Source organism: Gekko japonicus, unplaced genomic scaffold (assembly GCF_001447785.1).
Source record: "Gekko japonicus isolate JY-2015 unplaced genomic scaffold, Gekko_japonicus_V1.1 scaffold1348, whole genome shotgun sequence".
NCBI classification, from domain to species: Eukaryota; Metazoa; Chordata; class Lepidosauria; order Squamata; family Gekkonidae; genus Gekko; species Gekko japonicus.
Window position 1 is genome coordinate 262,976 of NW_015163642.1, and position 14,219 is coordinate 277,194.

General features: G+C 41.7%; 1 protein-coding gene across 1 annotated transcript in view; it reads left to right on the forward strand.

Moving 5' to 3' along the window:
* Positions 1-2,135, forward strand: part of LOC107107326 (gastricsin-like) — a 17,017-nt gene extending 14,882 nt beyond the window's left edge. Inside the window, exon 9 of the mRNA XM_015407607.1 lies at positions 1,983-2,135. Within this exon, the coding sequence (XP_015263093.1) occupies positions 1,983-2,135 (153 nt within the window). The remainder of the gene's footprint in view (positions 1-1,982) is intronic.
* The last annotated feature ends 12,084 nt before the right edge of the window (positions 2,136-14,219 follow it).

The window sequence follows — 14,219 nt, forward strand, 5'->3', positions numbered from 1 at the left end:
CCACCCAGAGCCTCTTTCTAGAGCTCGTTGTATTTATTTCCACAATGGACCTTATTCCTAGTATGTATGTATGTGCATGCATATGTGTATATATATAGGATCCCCCCTTCTTATTGATTATTGGGAGTTTTATATTTTTCTCAACTCTATCTGGCTTTGTCGCCAAGTTTACTCAAAGGCAATATTTGTTCTTGTCTCTACAGGTTTGCAATTGGAAGCCAGGCAACTGGCTGGTGCAGCCAAGGTTGCCAAGCAATTGTGGACACTGGTACATGTCAGCTTACTGTCCCGGGACAGTACATAGGAAGCTTCCTACAAGCTGTAGGAGCAGAACAATACAATGGGGAGGTAGGTGAAGGAGGACATCTACTATCCATTTATTGGCTGAGGGGAGGAGGTATGCTAACTTATCATCAGAAATTTAAGTTCTTCACCACAGGTGTTGCTGTGTGTGCCCTCACATCTGCAGGCTAAGCAGGGCAGCAATTGAGACAGGGCCTTTTCTGCAATGGCACCTGAGTCATTGAACACTCTCACTAAAGAAGTTTCCCTAATGCCAAATATATCAACTATTAGCCCTGAGGCAACGATGTTTTTATTATCATCTAAGGTTTTAGATCCCACCCGTTTCTGTTATCATTGTCCTGCTTTTATCCCATGATACTTTTGAAAAGTCTTTATCTCATTTTATCTTTAGGCAGTTTTTATTGTTTTGTTGTATTTTGTCTGTTTTTGTTCTTACTATCCCTTTATCTTGTTGGTTTCTGTTTTTAAGAATGTTTAGTGTTATAAACTACCTCAAAGTGGGATTTAAATATCATTAAATAAAGAAATGATATTGAGCAGAGTGAAGTCACACCAAAGATAATGGCCAAGCAAGCAGACTGAATTAAAGAGACGTGAGATCATCTCCTCCATAATCATTAGACTGCTTGCTGCCTTTGGGAACAGAAAGCTAGGCTAGACGAACATTGGTCTGTTCTGCATAGGCTATTCTTATATCTGTGAGCAAGGCAGCTGGGAGAGCTGCTGTGCATAGGATGGGTACATTTATTTATAGTAATCTGCTCTCAGAATTGCACTGAAATATTTTATCAATCTGTTTTTGGTGAAGTATTGATCCAATGAATGTCTCTTCTAACCTTCTCCCAGAGTTAACCTCCTTTTCATATTTCTTCTTTCATAGTATGTTGTTAACTGCAATGATGTCCAGAACATGCCCACCATCACTTTTGTCATTAATGGATCCCAGTTCCCACTGCCTCCTTCTGCCTATGTCTCCAGTGTATGTATACCATGTTAACTTAATTCTCCAATGAATGTTTTAAGCAAGATTCTTTGAGTGTCCAAGACTTTATGACAATTTCACTCAGTTCTAATGACTCTCTATAATGGGACTTCTGTTTAAGAAATAATAGCAAATGTAACTGTTATACAGGGGTGCCATCTCTTTATTTGAGAAAACTGTTATTCTGTTACCCGGATTTTTCTTGTGGTCATCTCCTTGAGGTAATTAATTTTGCATTAATGTGTCATTCAGTTCTGAATTCTTTCCTTCAGTTTATAGATGCCAAAGTTTTCTCAAATCTGCTAAAAGTAAGAATATGAAGAGTAGTAAAACCTGTGAATTATGGACAGATTGCATCCCACACTGCTGTTGTTTCTGTCAGTGTGCAAATTCTACTTATTGTACCACCTATTGTTGCCCCCATTTGTTTGCTATGCACAGGGTCAGCATAGGCTGAAGACAGGTGCTTGGTGGGAGCACACATAATGTGGGTCTATTTCCTATAATTATGTTCTTGAGGAAAGTCCCTAAGCTTCGGGCATATTATTACTGAAGAGACCTAGTGATGGACAGTTATATCCTAGTGATGTGATCTAGTTAGGACTCGATCCCAGACTTCTTTAAATATATTTTGTGTTATTTTCCTTGGTGGAGATGCAGCTGAAAACCTTTCCTCTTAAATTTTGTTTTACAGAACAATGGATATTGCTATGTTGCAATTGAGCCCACATATCTGCCTTCCCCAAATGGACAGCCTCTATGGATCCTGGGAGATGTTTTTCTGAAGGAGTATTATTCAGTCTTTGATATGGCCAACAACAGGGTGGGCTTTGCACCATCTGCCTAAATCAAGCAAAGCTAGTCTTCCCAGTCGATTACTGATCTTCTCTTGGACTCTGATAGAAGAATTTCAGATTAAGTTTGTAAAGCAGACTGCAAGTGCCTTAGCTTTCCCTAGCTAGACTGCTTAGTCATGTATCTTATCAGTTGTCTTGTGACCCATTGCTACTAGGATTGTCAACTCCAACTTGGGAAATTCCTGAAGATTTGGGAGGTGGAGTCTCAGGAGGGTAGAATTTGGGGAGGGGTAGGACCTCAGTGAGGTGTAATGACATAGAGCTCTCCAGAGCTGCCATTTTTTTCTAGGGGAACTGATCTCTGTAATCTGGAGATGGTAATTCTGGAGAACTCCATGCCCCACCTAGAGGCTGGTAACCTAATTGCTACAGATGAACACACTCTAAGATGCCCACATTCTGGTGCCATCGGTTGTATGAAGAACTTAGTTTGGTTTGGGAGAAAGTGACTAGCAATGCAGTCCTTAGCGGAGCTGTACTCTCCTAAACCCATCCACCTCAACAGATTTAGAAGGGTATAACAGCCGAGGACTGTACAGTTAGTCTGGTAAGACACATGAATTTTTCTGAGTCCTGTTTCTTCAGTGTATTTTAAACTCTTACAATAATGTAATATGAAAAATAAATGTTACAAAACTTCAACTGCTCCAGATGAAACGGTGAAGATGATATCTGGGAACTGCTGTGGTGAACATATTTAATATTCACTGGCTTCCAACTTGTTACAAAGAACAATCCTCTCTGTGGGGTTTTTAACTACAACAATCTAACTGGTCTAGGACTCATATTGTTTGAAAGGGACACCTTTTTCCAGATGGCCATGAAAACAATCCTAAGGAGGTCTACTTAGAAGTCAAGTCTACTCAGTGGTGTTTACTCTGAGGAAATTGTGTTTAGGATTGCACTATTAGTCTATTAACTGGCTCCTTTGCCTAATGCTATTGTTTAGCAGCCCTTGCCACAATCCTAGGTAGGCAGGTATCTATAGGCAAGAAGCCCTTTACTATGGTGGCACCTTGACTTTGGGAATTTCCTCCCTTGGTATATTTATCTGATATCATTGTTACTCCTATTGAGATGTGCTTGGTTGACACATTAATGGAAATTAATACACTTTTGAACTGCTATCTTCTCTAATTTCTGTTATTGATTATTAGTATTCTATATTTTATTGAAGTAACTTGTAAACCAACATGAAAGCTGTGGGGTTACAATCTTTTAAATATATAAACACAACAATAAATGAGAGTTTGGAATGGAATTTGAGAAGCGATGTTATGAAGTCAGGAATATTGTGTAAAACAATGAAAAACACATTATGGTCAGTTTTCCATTTGGAGCCAAGGAGCCAACTAATTCCTTAAGATTATCAACTGATATAAAGCCCTTTTTAATATGTTAAATATGTTAAAAACTGTGCATTTACATAAACATTTTTAGTTGGAATCATATTATAGTTTTCCAGAAACTCATTACATTGGCAACCAAGGTTTTTTTAAGGGTTTTTAAATCTGATTATGGTTATCAGCTGATGAAGGCAGTGTAGGAAAAATGATTAGGGGGGATGATATAAATTTATGGACAGTGAGTGACCTCTGTAAAAAAAAAGTGATTAATTGTTCAATCAAATCCCAGAATTTGAGGCAATCAAATTAATTTGATTGACAGTAAATTCAGATCAAAGAAAGAAGAGCTGGTTTTTATACCCCACTTTTCTCTACCAAGGAGTCTCAAAGTGGCTTATAATCACCTTCCCCTTTTCTGAGAGAAGCTGAGAGAGTTCTGAGAGAACTACAACTAGCCCAAGATCACCTAGCAGATTTCATGTGGAGTGTGGAATCAAACCCAGTTGTCCAGATTACAGCCTGACACTCTTAAACACTACACCAAGGATTTCTTCACTAGGTGTCATGCTGACAACTATCTGAGATGACTTTTAAAGGATCTGAGAAATTCATGGAAGATTGTTAATAATTATTGATAGACTATGATAACAAACACTGGAGATCCCATTTCAAAGGTTGCTTGAAACAAACAGGAGAAAGTTATTTTTATCGCACCGTACTTATGAGCTTCTCAGCTAACAAATCACAAGGATTTTTGTTCAGCTATGCAATGAGAAGGCTTGATTCTCACTGGGAACATGGAGCACGAGGGGAGGAGGCTTAAGCAGCCTCAGGGAGCTGGTATTTGCCCCACTGAGGAAACTTATGTGTAGCTAACAGTACTGGGACCATTTCAGGTTAAGAAAATGGCATGTGGAGTGCTTAAGCCCTCTGTATTCACATGCCATGTTCCCAATCTGAATAGGTCCCATTGCAGATCTGGGAATGAAGTTTCCAGCAAGCAACTCCAGGAACACATCTGTTGGAAGTCCACACAGGGAACACGTGGACTTTGTGACATGTGAATTAGCCCTTAGGCATATGATGGAAACAGTGGCTACAATGCAGGTTATACTATTTATTACTTTACTTTTTAAAACAATTGTGCTTTTTTTTACCATACACAAATGTTCTTATGGGTTAACATAGTGATATAATGGGGCACAGAGACGCAGTGCTGGGGCATTCTGCTAGTTCAGTGGAGCACTGGAAGGAACCAACAAACACTTGAAAATGCATCATAAGCAATATAACTTGTTTATGATAGCTTACAAAATTGATTATTTTATTAGGAATCAATAGAAACCCAGCCTTTTCTAAGTTAAATAATAGTTGCTCATAAATAATAGTTGCTCAGAATGGTTCTATTTGGAAGCCACCCTCCCAAAGCCTTAGGAAATGTGGTTTGCTTCTGGTGTGTAAAAAAAATCTCAGATTTGTAGAATAGTGCCTTTATTAGGAAAGTAAAGTTGTATATAGGAAGAAAAACTGAAAGGTTGATTAGCTGTCTACTAATTAGTAAAGTTCTTTTTATCCACTTTCTCTATACCATGCATACATTTATAGAGGTTTATAAAATTATGCATAGAACATAGAAAATGGACGTAGGAAATGTTCTCCGTCTCCCAAAATACCAGGTGGCCCCAATGAAATTTTACAGGTGGGAGATTCAGGACAACAAAATGAAGTACTTTTCAATACAATGCAACACAAGGTGGAACTCATTGCAATAAGATGTCATGAGGGCCATTAACTTAAATGTCTGCAAAGAGGGGTTAGAATATCCATGGAAGATAATTCCTTGATGGCAACATGGAACCTGCATGGTAAGGAGCAATATTCATCAGAATGCCAAGTGATGGTAGGGATCAATAAAAGTAGAAAGCTTTGGTTTCTGTGCCTGTTTGTGGATTTTTCAGGGGCATCTAACTGACCACCTCAGAAAACACAATACTGGACTACAAAGGCTCTTGATCTGAACTAGCTGGGCTCATATTTTCATGTTGTTTACTAAATGGTCATTTTTAAAGGCTACAGACTACCAGATGAAAGTCATCCCATGCTCAAATTCCAAAATTCAGTCAATATTCCCAATGAAATGCTGTATCACTGTGGCCCAAGCCATCTCATTCTCAAACTCAATTCTGAAATGGACTGTTTTGGACCTTGCAATTCTGATGTGACCTGAAATTATTCAATCTTTATGAAGTGGAGAAAGAGAAAAATATATAATATTAGAACATGACAATTACATCAATTGCTGTTGTAACAGGAAAAAGACAATAGAGACCTGATTTAAGGATTTTAAAAGGAATATGGGGTTTATTGAGGGATTTGGTACAATAGTGTGGCTGAGTTCAGACTGGCAGTTTGGCCTGATATAGGCACATTTCACAAACAGATTGAAGGAGCCGGTTCATACAGCCACAGCTGTCAGGCGTTCCCCAGCCGTACTCAGCCCATCCTCTGATGATTCCCTACCGTGTTAAAAAAGTACCAGGTGAAAGCAGTAGCAAACCCCTGGAGCCTATGCGCATAAGTGCGTGTCACTGGAGTGAAAAACAGCTGCTTACAGCCATGCCTCCGCCAGGGGTGGGCCAACAGTGTGAATGCTCCCTTGCGCCTCCTCCCCGGTATGCTCTTGCATCAGTAGGTGCACTGCGACCGGGAATCCCTGGCACAACTTGGTCCGGGTATTTTTGCTCCACCTCCCTCATGCTTTATACTGCCAGTCTGTCCTCAGCCTGTGTGTGTGTGGGGGGAACTAATCCTAAGTGAATACTAGAAAATACCAAATCAAAGCACAGGTAAATAGCACATTCCTTATCCTAACTAACAATATAATAACAATAACCAAAAGTCAAACAGAGCTTCCCCAATTCGGAGCAGGAGTAACTTTTTAAGCTAAAGGTATAAATGTTGGGAAATGGGGAATAGGACAAAGGAGAAGTGGGATTAGTTGGGACAGAAATGTCCACTTTTCCAGAGCGGAGGCCTAAATAGCAGAGAGGAGTAGCGCTGCCAAGTGGGGGCGGGTGGCGAGTAAACCCCCGCTTTGGAGGCCCAATTACCGCCGCCGTGGAATCGGGCCCCGGGGGAACTCCGCCCCCCGAAGCACAGTGTAGCCGCGTCACCGAAGGTGATGCAACCATGTCGATCACATTGGGGGCGTGGCCCTGATCAGAGGGAAAACCATAGAGTTTTTCCTCCGACGATCGGGGCTACGCCCCCAACGTGATCGACGTAGCGCGTCACTTCCGCGTCATTGTCTTAATATACCCACAATCTTTAGTCCCATTATCCCTTAACACATACACCAAGAAAAAGAGAAAAAAAAGACAGAAAAACATTTCATACTCTTTATATATCTTAATTTTTTCCTAAAAATCTTGATTTTTCTCTTTCCACTATCAATACCCTAATATGACCACAGTCCTATTTCCTTATTCTCATTTTCCATTTACACAAATATCAAAAGACACCAAGAATGCATTACAGTCCCCAATTATATATCTTTTATTTTTTTTCTAGGAGTCTATGATTTTTTTTTTGCACAACCATTTCCAGATGTCTACTCTCTTTGTGTACTCTCATTTCAATACTTCTCCCTTTAAATTTCCACCATCTCGTTTTCACATTCTTATTACCACTAACAATTTTCCACACAATACATCTTGCTCTCTTGTTCATCAGTCTTCTCTTTTCTAACACCAAAGGTATTTGAAAGTCTCTTCTAGCCAGTACTAATTTTGAATAAACAGATTTTTAAAAGTTCTTATAGTATGCTCTTTTTTCTGTTCTATTTTTCTTTTGCTTGCTGAAGGGTTTTAAAGGATCCCTTTTTATCAGTCCTACTTTTGAGTAATAGAGTTTTTAAATTTCTTTTGTTTACTCTTTTGCTTATAAGAATTTTCCACATTTATCATAGACAAGGATGGAACGTCCAACTGCACATTCTCTTGTTCGGGGATCCTATCCTTTACAATCTCCTGCTTACTCCACCACAAGTCTTCCTCATTTCCCAAAGTTAAATGTACGCGTTGTTTATTTTTTGTAAAGCTTCCAAAAGCTTCTGCAATTCCCATTTGTATCCCTTCCATAAGTATTTTCTGGAATTGCTCTATGGTTAGTTCACCAATTTCCACGTTTTCATTAATCTCCTCCTCCTCCTTGTTTTCCTCCCGAGACGCCATTTCTTTTAACTGCACCTTCTCTTGCCTCCTCATTAAGCAACTTAGAATATCCATTTCAATGTCCATTTGCACATATCTCTTATCCCATTCCAACATTTGCAAGTCCTTGTCAACAGTTCAATTTTTACCCCAACAAAACACATAGTCAAAACTTCCTCCCATTCAGGTTCTGGCCGCTCTTGCCTTCCGTTTTGGATGTAGACAATCTTTTTTCCTCAAGTTGCAATTAATAATACACACACTCATGTGGTCTTCCTTCTTTGTGCCGCTGCATGATAAATCATTAGTCCAAACAGATTAAAACAGATGGTCGCGGCTTGGTGAAGACATGAGATCATTCTTTGCTCCAGCTTCGGGGCAGTAATGGACACCCCCCCCCACATTTGCCATATGTGGGAGGGGTCAAAACAAAGCCCCCTGCCACTAGCCCTATCTACAGGAGGTCCAGCAGAAACTGGGAGGCTCCAAAAAAGTGAAAAGGGAATCGGGCGGTTCGGGCATATCCTGAGAGCCGCTGGTCGCCACGCCGTACCGGAAGCAGTTCCCGGAACACAGAGTAATGCCTCACCAGCTTCTCCAGTTATCAATGTTTTCTTATAACCAAACTCCAAAAGTATTTAATACAAAGGCCCATTCTGCATCTAGCATTCGCTAGCATTCGCTCCGCTGTTTTACCAAACCCATATTAGAACAGAAATTTCCCTCTAAATTGCATGCCACTTTCACTTTCTTTGATTGACACATTTTACAGTAGCGTCCACACTACATGCCGGTTTTACTTCCTTTAATCTCTCAGTTTTATGGTACTGTCTGCATAGATTTATGGCCATTTTATGGCTGTTCTGGGGTGACTCTGCAGTCAGTACGGCATTGGCCCAGGGTATCTGAATGTTGTTTTGAGCTGCATCTTTTTCTGTTCCAGTGTTGGTTTGGTAAAACAACGTAGCAAATGGTAGATGTGGAATGGGCCAAAGGAAAAAGCGCCAAGCCAGAGTTACAATGCAACACATAAAGGAAAAAGCTCCAAGCCAGAGTTACAATGCAACACATAAAGTTACCAAACTCTCAAAATGCAACAATCATGAGCTATAAATCAAAGTTACAATGTAACTCTACTGGAAGTTATGCAGCAACATGTATCCCAGGCGTGTAAACATGTTTCTGTCCTCTTTTTCAAAGCTGTATCTCCCTTCCATTGTGGGGATCAAAATTCAAGTCAGAACTAAAATAGAAAACATACAAAAACATGGACTACAACAATAATAATCTGTTACACAGAGCAAATAATCATGTTGTTTTAATAACAAGACATTCTTACCCAGTGCTCTAGGAAATCTCTTTCAACCAGTAGCCTCCTGGCTATTAAGTGCTTCAGTGCAGCATATCAGTCCTCCTGGAGATATACCCCAGCTAGATGGACTCTAAATACTCTCATGATCGTTTGCAGCCGTGTTCACAGGAATGGATATTTAAAGGGACAGTATAATAAACAGAAATTTAAATGAAAGAAGGTAAATCAAGAGCCTCATTCAGACCTTTTGGTGTCAAAGTTTGAAATTTATGGATAAAAAATACCTCCTTTTGCAAAAGGCATTTGGCCACATTTGGTCACATCAACTTTATTGAAGGGATGGGAATTGATTTTAAACAGTACACAAAACCTCAAATCTTCTGGGGTGTGGTTTAATTCAATACAGTGCTATATGATTGGAGCCAGATGAACATTTTAAATGTGGCTCTCAGTGCTTACCTTGTCTGTTAGCTATGGGGGTTGGGAATTCAGCCATCCCACAGCTAACTTTACATGGAGGCTTACTCAGTTCAGTACTTGTAACACAAAGGGGGTTATTTACCTCCTAAAATGTACTTGTGATCTTTTATATATTGGTTCAAGCATTATAAGTGTCAAGGTACGTATTCTTGAACATAAATCAAGAATTAGAAATAAAATCATGGAAGCTCCAATTGTACACCATTGTATTGAATTTAGGCAAGCACCAGATGATTTGAGGTTTGGAGCATAATGGTAGGGTCTCAGTTAATTACTCTCAGCATTCCACAGTTAAGGATACTTCTGCTCACAACCTCCAATTTTGACATATTTATTTCCTTCACTATGTTTTTCCCCAGAATCAAACCAAAACAAATGGTAACCCAAGCTTCTTATTCCTGTTTGGTCCTTGTATCTGTGAATATCTTCATTATGCTGTATGCTAATTTGCTGCCCACCCTCTACCCTCTAACTTTCATTTCATTGTATTTGAAGAAGTGTGCATGCACAGAAAAACTTATCCTTTGAATAAAACTTTGCTGGTCCTAAAGGGCCCAAACTTTGTTCAGTTCCCTGTGAGTCAGCTCTTCTGTTGCCTGCAGGCTGATACCAGTTTCACAGTTTTAATATCAAATATAGCTTCCCTTCCACAGTCTTGGACAGCATATGGCCTGAGAAGTCATGAATGTGACATATAAACATGGCTCCAGATTCAAGGGGTCTTTCAGGGTTACTGTTAGTTATTCCTCCTGCCTGGCTGTCATGTAGATGGGGGGGGATACTTTGGAATGCTGAGTTTCGTTTCTGCTGTGCCTACACTGGGTTTATTATCTGTCTTCTGTGTTAAATGACCCTGAGTGCCTGGTGTAGTCTTTCTCCTGGGAAATGTTACCCGTTACTTTGGCGGGCTTCTGCTGGCTACCTGATTGGCTGGGGCCCATCAGGGGACCCCTTTGAGTTATGTATATCTCTTTGCTTTGCGCGCTTTCTCTTCAGTTCTAACACAAAATAGTTATGATACCTGTAGCACTACTGTCTCAATAAACTTCACTTCTCTGAATGAACATTGTTGGGAACTGATTGCCTCACGAGTCTGACAAAGTGTTAGGACTCCCTGTAGTTCCTTTCCTTCACACCCACAATGGCTGGCAAAGAAGAAGGGGACATCCCAGTGACAACCACTGAGGAGATTGAAATGAGGACTACGCCTATTTTCCTGATGGCAATGGAGGCCAGGGACCTCAGGGCGAAACCCAGAGATTCGTGGGCCCATTTGCCCACCTGGACTGAGGAGAGCTGGGCACTGACACCTGACCCTCGCAGGATCACGTTTGAGTGGCGGTATGGAGGTATCCTATGAGAGGAACTATACTACCCTCCTGTGCCGGAGGAAGGGGATCTCGAGCATGTGCAGCGTGAACTCCACGCGGAGAATGAGGAACTGTGACGGGAGATGCATGAGATGATGCTGGACCTCCCTAGAATCATCACTATGGTCATCCAACATGAAATGCTTGGCAGAGCTCCGGGTGTGGGTGGAAGACCGGGCCAAGGGCCACCAGCACTGCTGCTGCCTGCACCCCCGGCCCAAGTTCCCCTGGGAGTAACCTCTGCAGGTCCCGCTCCAGTCACCCCTCCGCCGAGACTGGATCAGTATCGGGAACTACTGGACGCCATGTTTGACGGTAGCCCAGAGAAGTTGGCATTTTTTCTACTGCAGGCACACAAGTTCCTCTGAGACTGGTGTCTCACCTTCACTTCAGATGAGCAAAGAGTGGACTACATTGGCTTGCACCTGAGGGACAGGGCAGCCGACTGGTTCATGGGCCTACATAATATTTGGGCCCCCGAGCTATGTAACGTAAATGCTTTCATGTGGGCATTGAGGAAGCAGTTTGAAGATCCTATGGAGTTGGAGAAAGCCCAAATCAGACTGTACTACCTCTGCCAGGGAAACCGGTTGGTGCAAGAGTATTCTGGCAAGTTCAATACGTACGCTGTGAAGGTGCAGGGATCATCCAAAGAAGTGCTAATTGAGCACTACTGAGACGGTTTGAATCACGCCCTACTGGTACAGGTCTTGGGGCATGGAAATCTCCTGACCCTCGGTGGGTGGATCAGAGAAGCCAGCGATGCTGAGAATAGAGCTGCCCTGATTAAGCTGTGCCAACTGAAGGGGGCTCCTAAAGCCACGGGAGTCGGGACCCAATGCAAGAGGACAACGTGCCAAACCCCGAGATCTGGTGTGGGACCAGAGGATGAGACAAGGCGTGTGCCTGAGATGTGGTGAGCCAGGGCACTTTGCCGCTAACTGCCCAACTGATCTCATCCCTAGAGGGGAAAGACCTCCAGAGCAGCAAAGCAAGGGGCATCGTGCAGCAAGCCACTGAGAGCCCTTCAAGCTGACATGGAGGGAGGCCCCGATGGAGCTTCATCCAGTGGAGAAGAAGTCAACCAGCCGGTGGGAAAAGGCTGGGACCTGCTGTAAAGGGTACAAACCATCAGGTCCAAAAGCAGCTAGTGCCACGTTCAGTGAGCAACACCCCTCCTCTATTTTTGTGACTGTGTTGGTTATAAACCCAGAGATGGGGACCCAAGTAAGAGTGAGGGCTTTAGTTGACTCTGGGTGTGCCAGAGACTTAATAAGCCCTGCTATAGTCATGGGGTTAGGGGTCCCGGTGCAAACCCTCCCTGAGCCATTCATATTTACCCAGATGGATTGGAATGCAGTGCGGCAGGACGGATGTGTCCTAGGCTTGCTCCTCAGACCACCGGCTTCTTTGATCCCTCGAAGGGGTCTATGGACCTTCGGAGACCTCTTTGCTCTCTTGGGAAGAGGGGGCAGAGCAAGGGGCTTGATTTGGGGCCCCCGCACCGTGGCCACGGGTGGGAGAGAGCCCTGGATTGCCTCCAATGCCAGGATCAAGAAGAACACCCATGGAGACATGGGCTGTTAGCTGTCGCTTTCCAGCAAGGGGGGGGGGTTAGAATCCCTGCCACAGCAAGCACCAACATCACCATGAGTAACTAATTCACTGCATTAATAGAGAAAAGATTGCCTCTTCTTTAAAGGGACATCTGCGTCTTTAAACTTTAAAAACACTCAAAGGTTGAGGTGGGAGGTTCCCCCCACTCCTCCAGATTGTCGGCTAGCAAAGGAGATTTCGGCTGCAGATCTGTCTTTATAACTATGGGCAGAAAATGAGTGCTTTGGCTTGATTCTCTGGCATTTGGGCATCCTTATCATCTGGCAACGAACCCAGTTTTTTCCCCTTCAGTGAGGTGGAGTGTGGATCTTTTTTTTCTTTGTTATTTTTTGAAAGACACTAGGGGAAGTAACTTGGTTTTTACTCTTCCCTGATTTGGAGTTACAAAGACCTGATCTGACTTTGTTTTCAGACATAAGTGTTAAGCAACTATAGAAATTTCATCTTTGAACTTTTGGATTACCATAGAACTGGACATTTGAATCTAAGTAAGAATACACCGTTCCTCCCTTTCCTTCTCTTCCTGGTACTCTCCATATAAGGAGAAAGAGAAACAAACTTGTTTTGGCTACTGTATTATATTCCTAAGGTTTGTGCTGGGTCTATAGTTGTGAAAAGAGATTTTCCTAATATCTAGTATGGTTCAGTGTGTTCCAAAACAAGCCTGTTGCAATAGCAATAAGAATACTTGGTGGGAAGGGGGAAGTTATCTGTATTTCTGGTTGCTGTGTTTTCCTTTCCTTTTCTCCCTTTGACATTAAAGGACTTTGATCTTGTCACTGATCATTGCTTAGAGATGGCTGGGGCCAATAAACCTCCTAAAATACCATCAAATTCACCAGGTGTACCCAGATCAGCTGCTTCCAGCTGCTTCCAGCATACCACCCGCATCCATTAAGGATCTTCAGCTTCTTATTCAAGACACAATAAAAGGTTCAATTTCAGAAGCAGTAGACCCAATTAAAGAAGCAATGAAGGAGATGTCACAACAATGTTCAAATCAGATGCAATGACTACAGAAACAATTTGCAGATAACACACAGAAATCAATAGAATTAAACAAAACAACTGAAAAAATGGATATTAAGACAAAAGAAATGGAGTCCAACCTACAAGCAACAGATACTAAACAGACCCATTTGGAACAAGATTTGATTAGATTACAGATAGATAAAGTGGCTTTTATATTAAGATTCCAAAATATTCCAGAAGAGCAAGATGAAGACATCAGAAAGAAGATGGCTCATATTCTAGCAGAATATATGAAAACAGAAGAGAAAGAGAAAGTACTGGACGAGCTTGATTTGGTTTTCAGAATTAATTCTGCGTATGTCAGGAACAATCAGCTACCCAGGGAAGTCCACGTGAGATTCTATAAAAGAATATTCAGAGATGAAATTTTAAAGGCTTCAAACAGAACACCATTGGTGATAGATAACAATGAAATAAAGATTTTGAAGGAGATCCCATGGAGAGTCAGAGAAAGAAGAAGAGAATACTTGGAAGTTACAGCAACATTAAGGAAAAATGAAATTTCCTACAGATGGCTCCTCCCAGAAGGCCTAATTTTTTTCTTACAGAGGCAAAAGATATAGAATTACCTTGACATTCAAGGCAGAAGACTTTTTAAAGAAGCATGGAGTGGAACTCCAAACTGAAGAAACAAATTTAGAGACAGACGAGGAAGAAGAAGGCCCCCCGCAATGAGCTTAAGGGACTTCAGAAACAATTATGAAAA